The sequence below is a fragment of the Numenius arquata genome, chromosome 9 (assembly GCF_964106895.1).
Source record: "Numenius arquata chromosome 9, bNumArq3.hap1.1, whole genome shotgun sequence".
Lineage (NCBI taxonomy): Eukaryota > Metazoa > Chordata > Aves > Charadriiformes > Scolopacidae > Numenius > Numenius arquata.
Window position 1 is genome coordinate 19,813,456 of NC_133584.1, and position 17,089 is coordinate 19,830,544.

The 17,089-nt window shown below is 48.7% G+C and overlaps 1 protein-coding gene across 2 annotated transcripts; it reads left to right on the forward strand.

Moving 5' to 3' along the window:
* Nucleotides 1-1,196: 1,196 nt before the first annotated feature.
* Nucleotides 1,197-11,848, forward strand: FAM124B (family with sequence similarity 124 member B). 2 transcript variants are annotated; one of them, XM_074153788.1, is made up of 3 exons: nucleotides 1,197-1,279; nucleotides 5,861-6,599; nucleotides 9,638-11,848. In XM_074153788.1, exons 2-3 carry the CDS (start codon nucleotides 5,871-5,873, stop codon nucleotides 10,262-10,264), a joined length of 1,356 nt encoding a protein of 451 aa, XP_074009889.1. In that variant the 5' UTR covers nucleotides 1,197-1,279; nucleotides 5,861-5,870; the 3' UTR covers nucleotides 10,265-11,848. The 2 variants fall into 2 exon arrangements, with proteins under 2 accessions (XP_074009889.1, XP_074009888.1); XM_074153787.1 differs by lacking the exon at nucleotides 1,197-1,279 and having other exon boundaries at nucleotides 5,433-6,599.
* The last annotated feature ends 5,241 nt before the right edge of the window (nucleotides 11,849-17,089 follow it).

Sequence of the window (17,089 nt, forward strand, 5' to 3'; positions counted from 1 at the left end):
AGCCAAGGCTCACCGCCCGTGGCAGCCAGTATGGGAACCGTGTAGGAGTTTCCGCAAAGAAACTTGTGCATCTTTGGGGCACAGAAGAGGGGCTGGCGGGAGGGATGGAGGGAGGGCGGCGTTGCGTGCAGTCGGTGCTATCAGCAGACTGGCTCTCGCCCCACACCGTTAGGGGCTGCAGCATCCTCCTCCCTCCCCATTTCCTCTCCCTCTGTTAAGCAGCACGGGAGCTTGTTTGGGGTTGGCAGCTGTAATATCAGCCTGGTGGGCATCACTGCAGTGGCTCTGGTTTAACGTGAGGTTTCCAAGATCCTGTTAAAGTCGGTATGTATTTGGAAACTCAGTCCTCAGTCTAGGCTCTCCTTTTACTGAGAGAGTATTCAGGTGCCAGTGGTAAAAGCTTGATTGCCTCAAAGTCTACAGCAGTTCTAACACAAGCTTTGGCAGGCTCATGGTCTGGTCTGTTGCCAGTGATCTGCCTTGTCTGTGTCTCAGTGCTGCTCTCCCAGCCTCGCACTTGCACCGAAGTCCGTGTTGCTTGAGGAGAACTTACTTGCTTTACTTTCATTAATACAATCACTAAGTGTACTGGGAAAATGCGGTTTGATCCTGGCTGTGCCTCTGAGGGTGCACTGTACTGCCGCGAGGGTGCCTGTTCCCACAGCCACGGCGGCCGAGCGTCAGGGGGAACCTCTCATTTTAGTTTGCAATTTATCTCCCGGGAGTCTTGAAACCCTACCTTGCCTGTGCGTCTCCCAGCGCAGTGTTTCTCAGCAGTCTCAAGTCGCTGTGTCCGGTCAATGGGAGGAGTTGCAGCCGGCTGCGCCGATGCTGCTGCCAGGTCGGAGCAGCGGATCCCGGCAGCCGCCGAGGGTCAGCCCTCCTGGTAGCTCTGCGAGGTAAGGCAGCCTGCAGCCAGCTTCCCCTCCCTCTCCTCTTTCTAACCATATTGTTTTTTCTTTTGTTTTTTCTTTCTTTTCTTTTTTTTTTTTTTTTCGGGGTGTGTGTGTATGTGCTTGGATCCTGATTCGCTGTGTGTGGTGGAGCTCTCTCTATCTTCCCTGTCTGCTGACAGACCCTTGCTGGATCCTTACTCTTTGTTAGCTGGTTAAAAAGAAGAAACAAGAACCATTCAGGACAGAAGTCTGCTCACATAAATGCAGTAGTTTAGATGGTTTTTGCTCTTTAGTGGTTGTACTTTCCTCCAAAGTGATGATGAATTGGAGTCACAGGGTTTGGAGCGAGAGACAAACTCTTTGAAAAGCTTATTGCATTCAAGACCTTAATCCTGATCTTTGTCTCAGTCCTGTCTATGCTGCAGATAATTGTCATCTAGCAGGTTAATTTAGTATTTTTGTCCTTGTTACAGACAGAGCTTAACATAGGCATAAACCAAAAAAAATGTCTTTTATAAGTTACTAAACCCAAGACATTACATGTATTAAATGAGGCCTGCTCCTGAGGTGCTTGGGTAACTGACACCCCGTCTCTCTGAAGTTAATTATGTGCTGGTGTACAAAACCAAAATCCTTACAAAGTAACTTCCTTACAGATGTTACTATGAACTTATTAAATCCTGTGATGCACCATCAGTCTTGTTGGTGTCAGCCAGAGCGAGGGGCTCTGAGCACCGCAGAGGACTAGGCACATCTTAAGAATTCATTATGAAAAGGAATTTTTAATTATTTTGCTCTGCCATTCCACAGTAAGATTTGAAACACATAGCAGACAGTATTCTCTGAGGCTTGACACAGTGAAGCGTGTGTTAGCTGGTTACGTTTGGACTACTTTATTTTAGGCAGGGCTTACTAGTGTATATATTAGCGGTAGAAACAAATATTCATATTTGACCTGCTCTTACACAGAGCTGGGCTACCCCAGCAGCCTGCTGCTCCTCCTGCTGGGTTGCCAGTCACTACCATGTGGGAATGAGGAATATATTTTTGGAGTACAACACCTTCCTTCCCCCCCCGCCCCCCTTCCCCTCAGCAGAGTGACTTTTCACATAAGATTGAACTGCTATTTTTCTAATCTCTTAAAGAAATCTTTCTTGGCCGTGTTCGGTAGGTCACTATGAATAATGTGCTTTTCCGTTTGGCAGCCAGAATGGAAAGCTGGGGGAAGGGGAAGCAGAGGGGAAGGCGAGGACTCATTAAGTTCAGAGATCGGAGCAAAACCAGCACTTTCCTTTTCTTACGAGATCCAGCAAAAGCCAATGCTTTGTTCTGATGGCAGTCATCCCTGTCCTACCGAGACCACCTTGGTGCCTCTGAGAAAAGCAGCTGATGTTCAGTTCATCGATGCTCCTCGTGGTAGGAGTGGTGGGTACCCCTGACCTGGTGCTGCTGGAAAGCTCATGGGTCCAAGAACCTGGCCTAAAACTGTTCTCCAGGTTGGTACATCAGACAGAGCTCACAAGTGAGAGTGCTTCCCCATCCCACCCCAGCACGTGCGCTGCTCACAGAGGAAACACGGCACGGTGGGAGGGTTCAAGATTTGGCCCTTTTTGTGCGTGTAGGCTCAGTTTCTTGGCTGTTGTAAAACCTGGTGACACTTGAAATGGATGGCAGCTACATCAGATCCCAGCTCTGTGCAGGAGAGATGTTGGTCACCTTCAGTGGTCTCTGTGGGAGGCACCTGCCCATCTGGAAACCAGTTTGGCTCCCACTGCTGTGGAAGCTGGAGGAAGACGTGGTGTCTCTCCTCCTGGTTCACCAGCCCTTACTCTCTGCAGCTGCTTTGCAAGACTTCATGTTACCAGTACTTTACCCTCCCCACTATGATGCTGCCCCCCCCCCCGCCCCCCCCCCCCCCCGCCGGGATTTTGGACAGCCAGGCTGATGCTATTTGAGTGGGGATGGGGGCCGAGAGCTGCAACAAGCCTGCAGTGATGGATGGGACTGCGCAAGGAAAGCCAGTGCTCGCTCCCTCGCCCTGTGCGAATGAACGGTCTGTGGTGGAGGAGGGATGGGGGGGATCCTCTGCTCCGTGGGAGAAGGGGAAATGGAGGGCAAGTACCAGGGCTGCGGTGCAGGAGCAGCCCAAGGGAGGTGATCACCGGGGGTGGGGTGAGCCTGCTCGTGGGAGGGGAGGCCACGGTGGAGCCAGTGCTCTGTGTTTTCAGAGGCATTGCAGCATGTCCCCAGACTTGTTGCCCAGCCTGTAGCCATCTGGTAAATCCTACATCTGAGCGTGTGCTCAGTCACCTTCTGAATCCCAAAAAACTTCTGGTATCACATTGCCTTGTGGCTGGATTAACAACACGTGTGGAGAAGTGTTTCCTCACTTGCTGGGAGAGATGCGTTGCTGGCTGCAGGTGGTCTCCTCGATGCTTTTTTGGGAGAGTATTTTAACCTACGGCTGCCCTTTTACCCTCCTGATGCCATTCATAACGTTATAGTTCTATAGCATATCGTGCCATGGTTCTTTCTCCAGGCTGTAGATCTTCATCCCCTTATTCCTGACACCCACGTGGGTTCTTCCATTACTATTGTCTTCCTCCTCCTGCTTTCTGCCTAAATCTCCACATCCAAAGGGCAGCTGGAACTGCACATACTATTCGACCTATAGACGTGCTGTGGATTTGTAGGTTCTGTTTCCCTCCCTACTCCTTCCCTAACAATACTGTTGTTTGGGGCTGTTGCTGGCCGCAAAGCTGCCACTTTTGCCCAGCTGCCCGCTAAGCCCTGGGCAGCGTTGGTGGGCTGTACCCAGCAGCCCCACCGCTCTGCGCGCAGGGGGAGGATTGCTTTCCCCCCACACCATCTTTATGTTCACTCGCGTTTACCCGCTTTGACTGTTACGGATCTCCACTCGTTTGCCTGACCCTACGGCGGTACCAGAGGGGTGTTGCCTTGCTGCCACCACAGCCAGGCCAGGCACCTCTGCCGTGCCCAGCACCCTTGCCTCCTACCAGAACAGGGACCCTGAACTGCAGCTCGTGCTTCCAGCTACAAACCCAGTCCCCGTGAACTTTCTTAGTTTCCCTGTTTTCTTGTAGAGGCAAAACTCCCCTTTTCCTCACGTGCAGGAAGGCAGATGACTGCTTGCCCCTGCCCTGTAGCAAAGAGCTGATTGTTTCCTTTTCCATATTTTAGTAAAATGGTGGTGTTCAGAGCTCATCTAGAGCACTGTAATGTTTTGAGCACTTGCGCTCTTCTCTTTACTCGCTTCCTGCAATTGTCCGAAGGCTGGATTTCTTTGCCTCCCTCCCAACGGTTGCTACTGGCTCAGAAGTGTTGTGGGTGGGTTTGTTTCTATCAGTGCAAATTAATTTCTTCCCTCATTTTCTAGCCAGCCTTTTCTTTTTTTTTTTTTTGCTGTACATTAGTGTCAGGGTGATTATTTTTTTTTTTTTAAAGCATGAATGTCTATTTCTACCAGTGAGTGTGATCTGCTACATAAAGGAAACCCAGTTGCTGCTACTTGTACCTTTAGGTGGTGGAGATTTTCTCAGTTGAATATAAAGCTAGGGTTGTATTTAACAAAAAATAAAAACAAAATAAATTAGAATTTTGAATAACAGACTCTTATTAATGCTGAGGTTTCTGCCCGGTGAACCACTGCTTTGTGTGCTTGACTGTTTGAGAGGGAACTGGTATGTCAGCAGAGAGAGATGTGTTGCTATTAATTAGATGGAGCTGGATAAATCATTGGAAGCCCCAGTTTTGATCGAAATACTGGCTGCAGTGGGGGCAGTTCTGTATAGAAAATGGGGGTTGGCTTGACTTGTATGTATCGCTCCTGGGTTGGTAAAATAAGGAGATGAAGGGACAGTGTGATTTATTTCCTAGACACTAAGAGAGGCTTGGAAAGAGGTGCATTTTCAGCATTCCTATTGTAGTCTACACAATAAGCTAAATTAAGTACCAATATGTAAACTCGAGGAGCAAGGAAAAAAAACCCCAGAGTTTAAGGGTGCTGATTACATGGGTATCTCAGCATTAAAAAAAAAAAAAAAAAAAATAGAGGAGGAGGAGGAAAGAGGCAAACAGGGCACTGAAGGGGGGAAGCCTGGTACGCAGCGTTTATCGACTCTGTATAATAATCTGGGACCTGGTTTCCAGCTAGGCAGTGAGCTACCTGCGTTGTGAAGTGCGTAACTAGGAGTCGAGGATTTTTCCCAAAGCTCCTCTTTCCTGAGGCTGATTCATATCTGTCCCTATTGTTATCTGTTGTGTTCACATGGGTTTTTTTCTTTTGTTAGTCTGTTTTCCTTCCTTGTTTTTAAAGAATAGCTTATCTCTATGCCCCAGAAGGGTGTGACTCGCAAAGATCATGAGCTTTTTACACTGAGCTAAAGCCAGCCTGCTGACTCCAGGAAAATACGCAGAGGTTTTCAAACACAAGTGCCACATCGCCTTTGCAAAAGGTGGCGATCGCACCGAGATGCGCGCCAGTGGGACTCGGCCAGATCCAGAGTGTCCATTTCCACTCCTGACAGGCAAGTGTACTTACAACATCATCTTGTCCTGGAGAATGACTGCCTTTGGGTTTCAGTGCTCCCCATCTCTGCTGCCCTGTGCTGTGAAGGACAGGAGCAGGAGGGCACGGAGGTGTCTGGTCGCGTGTACGCAATGACCAGCGCTTAAGGCTTGGAGTCGGAAAACAAGCCTTCAGCTGAGCTCTGCTGTGATGTGAGTGACCTGGCACCGGTCACACAATGCTTTGTCACTCTTCGCCTGCCTCCACGTGTACATTTAATGTGCTTACGTGCGTATTTCATCAGGTTATTGCAAAGCCTGCAGAAGATTGAATGCATTCTGTGGAAGTCCTGCAGTACACCCCTTGTGTTACTGAGGCTCCAACAGTCGGAGAAGGGGAGGGAAGGCACCAATCTGTCTTTTTACTTTTTGTCAGAAGCCTTTGCGATGGATGAGGGAGCAGACTCTCTGATGACTGTGCATCTCCTCGCCAATTCGGGTCACTCGTTGCTTCTGCAGCAAACTCTGGATCGGCTTTTGGAGTGGATCTGCCCAGACATTCGCCTTTTCCTGGTGTCTGAGCGAGTTACCCCATTGAAATACTATGAGAGATATCGTAAGAGAAGTTGTGGCTTTCCTGGAATATCTGTTCTCCTTTTTCTACACGAGGACTTGGGAGAAGAACGGATTTTCCAGGTCCATGAGCAATTTCAGCGTCCACCCTGGCGCTATCAGTGTGCCCAGATGGCTAATGGGCAAAGCCACCCCTATGCCCCAGCTCACCAGGACTTCTATGGCCTGGAGGAGCAGCTGCCTGTGTGGGGCATCAGGCGGGTGCACTGTGGCCCCGAAATCCTGCGCGTCACCCTCTACTGCAGTTTCGATAACTATGAGGATGCAGTGAGACTCTACGAGATGATCCTACAGAAAGAAGCAACTGTGCAGAAAAGCAACTTCTGCATCTTTGTGCTGTCTGTGACCCAAAGCGTTGCCGTGCAGCTCTGCCTGAAGCAGCTGCCCATCGGGGTGGCTGCTGAGCCAAAAGAGTCATCAGCCTTGCAGTTCAAGGTGCAAGAAATCGGGCAGCTGGTGCCTCTCCTGCCCAACCCGTGTATTCCTATCAGTAGCACCAGGTGGCAAACCCAAGACTACGAAGGAAATACAATTCTGTTTCAGGTATGTGTCTGTGGAGCTCTGAGAGGAGGGGTTGGAGGGGTTCTATTATTTTTTTTTTTATTTTTTTTTCCTCAAGGAAAGCAGGGCTGTTTCAAAATGGGAAATCAGGATTTTGCTTGTTCGTGTTTTCGTTTGATTTTTCAATACAGTAATCGGTATCAGCCAGCACTGTGATGCCATTGATAAATATAAGCACAGATCCTTGGAATGTTTTTATATTGTTAAATTAACATCTTTATTGCTTGCCTGAAATTGAAAGTATTAATGCTGTTTTGAGCAGGCTAGTTTAACACCTTCCCTGCCTGAATCAAATGATCATAACAGCCTATTCTTTTTCTGGTAAGTCATTACATTATAAATGTTTTTGAAAGCAGATTTTTAGCATCCAAAAACCGGATGTATTCTAAGTATAGTGTTGATACAACATTGCCTGCAATAGATATTTTGTGAGCTCTTGAGTGAGTTGCAGTTGGGCAAAAGCACTAAAGAAATGTGTCATAGGAAATCTCTGCCTTTTCCGCTCAAATCTGCAGTCCAGAGGTGGTATGAATGCAAATAAATTAAAAAAAAAAATAAAATAAATAAAAACCCAACAAAAAAGACTGTGCTGAGATGATACATAGTGGGAATTCTAAATGTGAAGAGGAGGGCAGTTTAGCTCAGTGTTCTTTCTCCCACCTCTGATTATTTTTTTTTCTTGCAGTTTGCATATTTAAATAATTTGCCCATCCCATGTTTTTCTTTTTCCTTCCGGAGCTCACTTGCTATAAATCAGCTTAATTATTCTGTACAGCCTATCTTTATGCTATTCTGAACACTAATCCTCAGGGCAGCCTTTACCTACTCCTCCCTTTACAAACTGGTTTGCCGCCATTTGGACTGGACAAGACTGAGCATCTTCATGCAGCTTTGAAGTTGGTCCTGCCTGGAGCAGGGGACTAGGCCAGGTGACCTCCAGAGGTCCCTTCCTAAGCTGCTCTGTGGTTCTTCCTGCTGTAGGTACAAGGTCTTTAAGCTGACAGACGTACACGAATTCACTGGCAGGAAAATTTGGAAGCTTTTCTGGGGGTGTAGCTGTGCTGCACTGTGCTCCTGGTGAAGGAAGCTGGAGTCCACTTGAACTTGAGGATTCGTATCTTGTGTCAGTGCTCCACGCAGCACGCTGACAGCCTCCCACGGGGTGCTTTATTCTGCAACTCTTTGGTTCATACTGCAAATCTTGAAGTACCTCCAAATCATTTATTCCTCCCTTCCCCCTCCCCCCCAATCGAAGGGTCTGCTCGTGGATTGCCACTCACGTGGAGTTGTCATTCCCCTCTGAGCCTGCAAGAACTCTTCTTGGTTTTATTGAGAGAGAGATAACCCAAGCCACCTAGTTTGATAAAGAAGTAAATAAACTACATCCTCTCCCTTTTTTTTCTGAAGTTGCTCACTAATGTTCTATTCCATGTCCTTTCTCTCAGTGTTTACAGGAGATCCCTGTTACTCAAATTTTACAAGTTTAGCCTTAAGACTCAAGCAGGAGTCTTCAGCAGGAGAGTAGGACCATTTACAAAACATTGTGTTTTGTAAATAAAGACATGAAACATGTCTCTAGCCTTGCAGAGGACTGGTGAGACCAGTGCTTTCTCTGGGTTGGTGTCCCCAGGGGCAACATGCTCCACTGTAACAAGTAGGATGTACTCAGCAGGTCCTTGTCCTGTTGGCCTTTCTGGTCTGATGGGTATCTCCTCCTTGGATTAGCACTGGTCCATGTGTTGGCTGGTCATCAAAGGAATGCCATTTGATCCAGAGATTCCTGAACGAGTTTCTTTCCAAAACCAGCCCGTCAAGATTTGCAGACGTGAAGGAGCTCTGGTTGATCTGATGCCTCCAAGAAGGTTTTGGGACAGGCACAACTACTTGTGTGTGCTGTGTTTAAGTCACTTGCAGCAAATCTGTTGCGGGTGTGCACTAGTCCTGAGAGCCCTCTGAAACCTGCCACAAGTATCACAGCGTGTGCCTGCTGCCATCAAGAAAATCCCAGAGGTGTAAGAGCTTGATAGATACTATGTGGTGATTTGGGTTTTTGTCTGGAATGAGTTTTGGCCACACCTGTCTGTCCACAGCTGGCCACAGGTGGCTGCTTTGGCAGGAACAGCAAGAGGACAAGCACATACAGGTGTTACACCCCACCAATACACTCCTGAGCTGCCTGTTCTAAACTCAAGGGTCTTCTGCAGCCAGCTGAGGTAACTTGCAGTGACCCTCCTTTCCAAGTGTTTATCTAGTCTCCCCCGAATCCACGTGAACTCTTTGTATCCACAACATACTGTGGCAGGGACTTCCCCAGGTCTGCTGCCACCTTCCTTTAATTGAAACTGGCCCCAGCTGGCTTCAGTTGATGCCTTCTGCTTCTTGCATTGCAAATGGCAGGGAATGGACAATACCTATCTGTTTCTCTGGGTGGCTCATGGTGGCTTTAGCATTTTATTCTCTCCGTCCTAAACTGTTGGGGTTTTTTTTTTGTTTGTTTGTTTGTTTTCCCAGGGTTAAAATTCCCAGCATATATGATTGTTCCTTTACTGTACTTGCAATTATCCTTGTTGTGCATTTCTGAGCATTCCCAGCTCCATGATACTCTGTTGTGTGCTGCAGGTGATGGACAGGCACCACGGTCCAGCTCTGGGACCCGAGCCGCCTCATGCATAACAATGTTCTCCATTTTGTTTGGAATAATTCTTAAGATTTCATTTGCTTTCTAGACTGCTGTTGGGCACTGAATGCTTGCTGACACGATGCTGTCTGTCACAGAAATGAGACCCTGGGTTACTCACAACCTAGCATTTTGTATGGGGAGCTGGGATTGTTTTTCTCCATGTGCATCACGTCATCTACAGTGTCTCCTCTGCTGTTTTTCAGGCTTGTAAGACTCCTATGCTCTTCTCTACACTCATGCTGCAGGTGATTTCAGCACAGTGAGGCTGGGTGAGAGCTTCATCACTTGGTCAAGCTAGAACAATGTGTTAATGGGGTTGTCTCCAAATTTTCTTCAACAGGTTCAAGGCGGCTCCAAGCCCCATCAAACAAATGTTGGCTTTTTCCATCAGCATAGTGATACAGGCAATGACAAAATCCTGCAGGACTCTGTCCCTGCAAAGCGGGGTAATACTGGGTGGAGAAGCCAGGAGGTCAGACCCATGAAAGGTAAACCAAAATCTGACCAAAGCAAAGCCCTTACTCCTGAGCAAGCTGCCAGTGACCTCCACAGGCACTTCTGCTCTTCTCACAGTGGTCCAGGAGCCCGGTGGCAGTGGGATGCCACCTCTCTCCGCAGGCAGGGGAGCAGCAAGCTGCGGGCTTCTCTCCAGGAGAGCCGTGCTCGTCGGCAGGTAGCCGAGACCAACGTCGACACCGGCCTCGCTGTGGCGGCAAACCCTGCGAGCGGCCGCTGCCCGCTGAACCACTTCTCCAGGGACCTGCGGAGCAGCCTCCTCCAGCCACGAGCACCCACGGACGGGGCCGGCAGTGCCGCGTCCTCGCAGGACAGGACCCCGCTGCTGCTCGCTGCAGCCAAAGGGAGCAGAGGAACGGGGCAAAGAGCTTCGGGCTGCCACTCGCAAACGCTGCCAGGCAGCCCCACGGACAGAGCGGAGGATGAGGAGGAGGAAGAGTTCTTTATATGACTGAAAACAAACGTGCCAGATGGACTCATCATTTCCAAATGACAGCGGAGCACTCTTGGGTGTCTTGTGCCTCTTCATACTGTTGCCACCGACGCTTGCTTTTTGTGGAGTGATGCTAAGCAGGCTGAGGGCAAAGCAGAAAAAATAACACAGTATTTACAGAAAGGTTTATTTTTTTTAAATGCAGGATATATTGGAGGATTATTGTGCAATGAATAGGAATAAGCCGTATGACTCCTAGAGCTGTTCTAAGATGTTAAAAACAATAGCCAGTGACACGTTCAGATGGGGTTAGAAAGTGCAACTTGCCTGAGCAGCAGGATGTCCCCAGCCATTGGGTGTTGTCACCCCTCGCCGGGATGTATTGGCTCAAGGTAGTGGCACAGTCACAGTGGTGTAATGCCAATTTTCCTCTATGTTCCTTCTTGTTTCCCCCGTTGTTGGTATTTAAAAGCTGTCAATGTTGTCAATTTTATGCAAGATGTGAAATGTAAGAATATTCTTTTAAAATACTATTGAAGGAAAAAAATTTCTAGAGAGACCTTTTCCCCAAATTACCACAGTACATGCGAAAAGCAAACACTTGCAGAGAATGGTTTGAGCTGTTTACGCTCTGGTAAGCCCTGCTGTTGCTTTTTTGTATGACACTTAGCAAAATACACCCAGCAACAGGCCAGGCTTTGTTAGACCAGGGTGCGGTTATCAGCAGACAATCCTAACTGGGCTTTAATTAACAGAAGTCTTGGAGGGAAATGCTGGATGCTGAAGAGTAAAAAAGACAAGAGAAATGAAATCATGTTTCAGCAACAGATGATGAAATAACTCCCATCTTGGTCAGCAGCTTTCTTTTCTCAAACAAGATTAAGTAAATCTCAAAGGGAATGAGATGGGAAGGGCATGACAGAGGAATGGAATTATTAAAAGAAAAGCCAAGTTTGATTACACTTACCTTCCAAATAGCAGAAACAAAGAGGTATTTTCTCCTTAAATATATCTGAACTCTGCTTTACACAAAAGTGTGAATTTGTTTGGAGAGTGCCTTCTCATTGCTGCTTCTTAGATCATAGCTTAAGTTTGAGAGGGGATGGAGAGGCAGAGGGTGATGGGCAGCAACAGAGCCTTCCTGCAGGGAGGTTCTGCACAATTTTATGGGTTTTCACACTTGTACATGTGCTGGCTGAACACAGCCCATGCTGCGCTGCCACAGCTTTCTTACCCAGGAAAGTCCAAAGCCCCCCCTCTGCTGCTGGTGGGCTGTCCCAGTGGGACTGGAGAGCGGTGCCACTGCTTGATGGGGGCTCAGGCTTCAGGAAGGCCCAGCTTTTTGGGAAAGTCTGAAGGTGCAGCCAAGTTGGTCTGAAGAACTGCAGGTGGGAATAGGGCAGTCCCTGCCCTGTGCTCTCGCAGCTGGTGTTGCCCTGGAAGTGATGCTCACATACCTTCCGATTCAGGGACCTAAACCTGCAGAGAACTAAACAGGACACGTATTCACTGGACAATTACACACACACACACACCCCATGTTTTCATAAACTCTGTAAAATTTTGGACTTTTTAATAAATCATACTGTGGTATTTTACATCAATGAGGGTGATTGCTTCATCTTCCCTAGCATGCTAGAAACTTGGCCAGTGCTTTTCAGAGGTGGAGAAAATGTTTGGTCAACTCGGAAAGTAGCGGAGAGCCTGCAGGTGGGTTAGCTCTCTGCGTTTGCTGCGGTGTGTGCGAGGGTGGGCTAGGAGGGATATGGGGGTGTGGGGTTACAGCCCTGGCAGTGGGCATGGATGAAAAGTCATCAATGCAGGACTAAGAAGTGGGATTCCTGGGACAAATGGCTTTGAAGAGAGATTTCATGGCCTTCTCTCTACTCTCATGCCAAGTCGCGGTTGAATGTGACTCTATTTAGCGTACTCCTATGTTAACTGAGAGAAGGAGGGTAGAAGGTCAGTACCTTCTGCATGGGGAAGATGCTGCATCATTTAAAACAAACAAAAAAAGAGAAGAAAATGATACGTGAGGTTCACCTGCCTGCAATAGATCACAGATGACAAGAAATTCACGTCAAAGGAAAATTGCCCTGAAAATACGCTTGTAACAGTGAGTATATAAAATCCATGTATCTAAGTGTAGGGCACAGGGCGCTGTTTCTCCCTGGGTGGATTCAGTAGTGACAAGCAAAGTTTTACACTTTCTGTAGAGTGTTTGTACCTCTGCAACTTTTATTTTGTGTTTCTTCCTTACATACAGAGGTGTTTCTTTCAGTTGTTTTGTTTGTGTTTTTTTTTTTAAAGAAAAGACTAGCAAAAGAGACCAGGGGGCTGACAGAGGTCTGCTGAAGCTCTGTGCCCCAAAGGACATGTGAGCAGCTCACAGGTGAGCAGCTAAACCTGGTAGCCTCTTGGGAAGGGGGAACGTGGGAAGTGTGTGGGGCTGGCGGTGGGCTGAGCCAGGGGCTTCTCTCTCCCCCAGCTCCTGTCCCACATACAAGTCCCAGCAAAGCTCACAGGGGAAAACAGTCTTGGTGGAAACCTGAAGAGGGAGTTTTGAAAAGTTATACTCAGTGGTATGATGGCATGGCAATCCTGAATGAAGGAAAATGAGGGGGTTTTACCATCTATTTGTGTCACGGTTGATATAAATTATTTAGTCCAGTGGAAAATGTTCTGACTTGTCTGTGAGCATCAGTGGTGGTGTTATGGATGCTGAGGTGCCGATTCCTCTGATGGACACCTCAATGGACACCAGCTGGGGTGGTCATTATGGGTGGGCACTCGAGAAACAAGATTTTAATTTTCTGAGATGTGTGTTTGTGAGGGTGGTGGGCACCCAGGAGCATGAGCAGGACCCCGGGGCTCCTGCGAGTTGTGCTGTGGGTGACCCCATTCGCAGGAAGGAGCAGAGATTCTGCTGGAAGGGAAGATGGTGAAGAGTCCCAGCCCAAAGAGAAAGGCTTTTCTCCTGGGCTGGTCACGCAGGCTAGGTGTCGGAGGAGGGAAATCTGTCCTTGCGGTGACAAAGCGGCAGCAGGGTGTGTGCTAAGAGCAGGAGCTGATGGCAGCAGGAATCAGAGGAAGCAGGAGAGCTTGCTCTGGAGTCACCTTCACCCAACCTGCAGAGGCGGCTGCTGTTGCTTTTGTTGTTTTAGCCCTTGGCTACAGAAACAGTGCCTTCTGTCTCCTCTGAAGCGAGCAGGGTGGTATTTCTGAGAGACAAGTTGCGGGGGAGGAGAAGGGGTGCTACCCAGTGCCTGGATACGGGCACAAAGACAGGGGCTGCCCCCCCCCCCAATGCCTGGCACCCTGCCTCAACGCAGGCAGCCACCCGGGCAACCTCAGCCTTGGCACCTGGCCCCTGGAGTCAGGGGTGACACCATGGGCTTGTCCTCTCCTGTGAAAGAGAAGTTGGCAAGCTTGATTCTTTCGGGGAAGCAAACGCTGAATGCAATCTTCTTTCCTGAGTTTTGGGCCAAACTCAGCTTTTGTGAACACCCCAGTGAATCCTGAGATAGTCCAGCGAGCACAGCCAAGCTCTCCAGATTTACCTTGGTGGGTCTGGGGTGGGAGTTTTTCTTCTCAGCTCAGGCAGAATATTCTTTGTCTGTGTTGGTGCTGGGCTCTGTGCTGAGCGCCAGGAGAGACAAAGCTTCACAGCCGCTTGGTGGAGCAAAAAATGTTGTGTGTAAGGGGGGTACAAGCCAGATACTTTCCCTTAGCAAAAGAAGAGCCTGGCAGCTACAGCTCCTCTGCAGGCTGGGCCAGGGTGTGCTCCTGGCACCTACGCACAGTGCACCCACAGCCCGGGCATCCATCGGGTCTCCGTTGCCACGAATTGCACGGGAAGGGTGCTGAGTCGCTGACGGATGGGTCCCTCTGTTAATCTGTGTGCAGCTGAAGCAGTAATGTAACTTTTCCTCTATTGCTTCTCTGCCATATTGCTTGAGTGCGGCCGGGCACCCTGTCCCCTCACCGCGGGGGCTTTCCAGAGTTTGCCAGAACTCCTCTCTTTTTTTATTTTATTTTTTTTTATTTATTTTTTATTTTTTCTTTTCTCTTATTTTTAAAAATAATTTTAAAATTATGTGCTTTCCTTTGTTTTCCTGTAGCCTGGCTGTGGCTGCGGAGCTGCCCGGACGCAGGCCCGGGGGTGCGCGCCTGTGTGTGCGCGCCTGTGTGTGCGTGTCCCTGTGTGCCAGCACCGCCCGTCCCTGAAGCACCAGCTCCGCCTGGTGCCCGCAAACGGCATCTTTCCTCCCGCGGGTCCCCTGCCCTTGGGAGCTCGCCCCTCCCCGGGCAGCAGCATCAGGCAGCACGGGGTCTGCGGGCACGTATTGCCCAGACCTTCATGAACCCTCCTGGAGGAACCCCCCCCTCGCCCCCCCGGCCGTTGTCCCCGCAGCGGTGAGCGGTTCCCGGGCTGGCACCCACGGTGATGTCCGCCAGGGGCTCCATCCCCAGCCGTGGTCCGGTGCCGCCGGGCTCCTCACGGAGCTGCTTGTCAGCCTCTTCAGTCCCTGCCCCGCCCCCGCCTTCCAGTAATTGAGGCTTTTAATCCTCACTTGCAGTAACATTAAATTACTCTGATACATAAGAAAACAATAGAGACATTAATAGTAAAGAAAGCCAATTTATCTCTCATTCATTCATTTTCTCTGCCAGCGAACTAGTTAATTAAGAAGATCTGTCATGTAAGTGGCAGAGAAAAAAATAGAGTCCTTCCGTAGCGTGTTTTATTGTTTTGATGGCAGCCTCAGATGTCGATCCTCTGCAATTTCATATGCAGTTGTTACTGTCTGCCTGCTGAGTGTATGGAAAAATTAAGCTATGTTACTGACATGCTTGTTGCAAAGATGTTTTGCTAAAAAAAGGCTACAGCAGGTCAACTTTTTAGCTGTAATAACAGGAAAAAAAAAAAATCCAAAATCATTAGTCTTAACTGGGGGTAATTCGATTTCAAAGGTTAAAAAAGTAGACATCCATTTTCATCAACAGCTGAGCACCAAAGGATCACTCTTGGGTTGTCATTAATTACTCCTGTTCCCATTTACAGAGGCAATGGGCTGCTGTGTGATGGAGCAGGGCGGGAATCGGGAGGAGATGCTGAATGTCAGGGCTGGGGCTCAGCTTGCATGTTGAGCTGCCCAACCTGCATGTGTTCCTAACGAGGTTTTGCTTTTGTCCTTTTCTCCAGTAAGCATTTTCATGCAAGGCCTGACATGACTTTTTTTTTTTTTTTTTTTGGTCCTCAGGGAGGTGAAAATTCATCTTTCCTTCCACCTTTTGGGCCTCTGGATGGTAAGTGCAGAAGGCACGTTCCTGCCTCGGGGCACTGCTTGCTGTTGGACATCAGGGAACACGGGAGAGGGACTCAGCAGCAGGAGCTTCCCAAGGACAGGGTAGGATGTACAGGAATGAGCAGAGTGCCCCATTTGGGCCTCAGTAAGAAACCTGGAGTACGATGTGTTTCCATTCAGCAAAGTGCTGATCTGGCTGTGGATTTTCTCCCAGTGCAGGGCTGGTTCCTCCCTGCGGTGGCTCAGTGCCGCAGAGATGCTCTGCTGCTTTGTTACCCCTGCAGCCAAACACACGGTGGAGGGAAAAACTAACTCGAGAGAACAAAATGCCTTTTAAAAGGCCTGTCTGACACCTGCAGTATGTTCCTCAGGGTGATAACTCATAGTCAGGCCCCTCTTCTGCCACAGGCTTCAGCAGCAAGTGGTGTCCTGGATTTGTCTGCTTTTCGGTGTCAGGCTGTTCCCCATCACTTTTATTTCCAGGAAGAGCTGCTCATTTTTAGTGCCATATCTCAAGCTGAACACCCAAAATCCTTAGTACCTCATTGAAAAGAAGTGTCAGAGGTATTTCCTTTCTAAAATGTAACAGTAGTTATGTAGAATAACAAAATACAACAACTGTCGCAATAAGCAATTTCTTTCCTGTTCCCACATAGTGGGTTTCATTAAGCACAGAGGATGCACCTGATCAACCCAGGATTAAAAATTCATTTATATTGTATTTTACAGGAGAAACAGAGATCACACCCAGGTTTGGGAGGGTGTCTGGAGGGAAAAATCAGCGTGTCAGGTAGTGGTCAGTGGTTCTGGGCACTACCAGGAGGCAGTGATACTTCCACTGAATTTCTCAACCTCCTCCTTTGGCAGACTCCTCCTGACACCACAACTGCATTGCAGTTTGCTGTGTTGCTCTTCTAATGTTTAATTCTTATCATTTGAGAGAGGTTTTGAGAGGTTTCCATCTCCCATGGAGCACTTGCATTAATATTCCAGTTCAGGATCTCCGTTCTGCTGCTGATTACAGGCAAGGGCAGATCCGATTCCTATTAGCGTAAATTAACATTCTTTAAGAGTCCCGAAAGCTTTCTTCTCCCCTATCGCCCTCCTCCAGGCACTGGCAGCCTGGCTATGCTGGGAGGTGATTAGGTTTGTAAATTTGTTCCTGCATACACTTGGTGACACCATTAGTTTTCTCATCTCACTAGTGCGGCTGAAAATTGTGACAGCCTCGCTTCTTTAATTGGGATCATCTCGAGTTGCATCTCAGCATCAGAAGGAGCCTTGTAGCGAGTGGGTCTGGGTAGGCACGGAGCAGACAGGAGCTGCTGGGGCTTTTAGCTGTCACCGCTGGCAGAAGATTGATCCTCGCTTTCCAAAACTTGAAGATAGGATGAGAGATGCCCTGACAACTGACTGGAGGCGGGAAGATGTCCCCGGCTCTGAAGTAACCCCCCTCCTGTTGGCGTAGCTGGGATTGAGTGCCCTGGCGTGGAGGAAGAGAATAAAGTCCCTCCTTCTCCTCCTGCCTTAGGTT

Bases quoted from the DNA above. Each gene is read 5' to 3' on its own strand.
- FAM124B (XM_074153787.1), top strand. From the start codon at position 5,703: ATGTGCTTACGTGCGTATTTCATCAGGTTATTGCAAAGCCTGCAGAAG. The intron at 6,600-9,637 runs GTATGTGTCTGT...TTTCTTCAACAG, and splicing joins GAAATACAATTCTGTTTCAG to GTTCAAGGCGGCTCCAAGCC.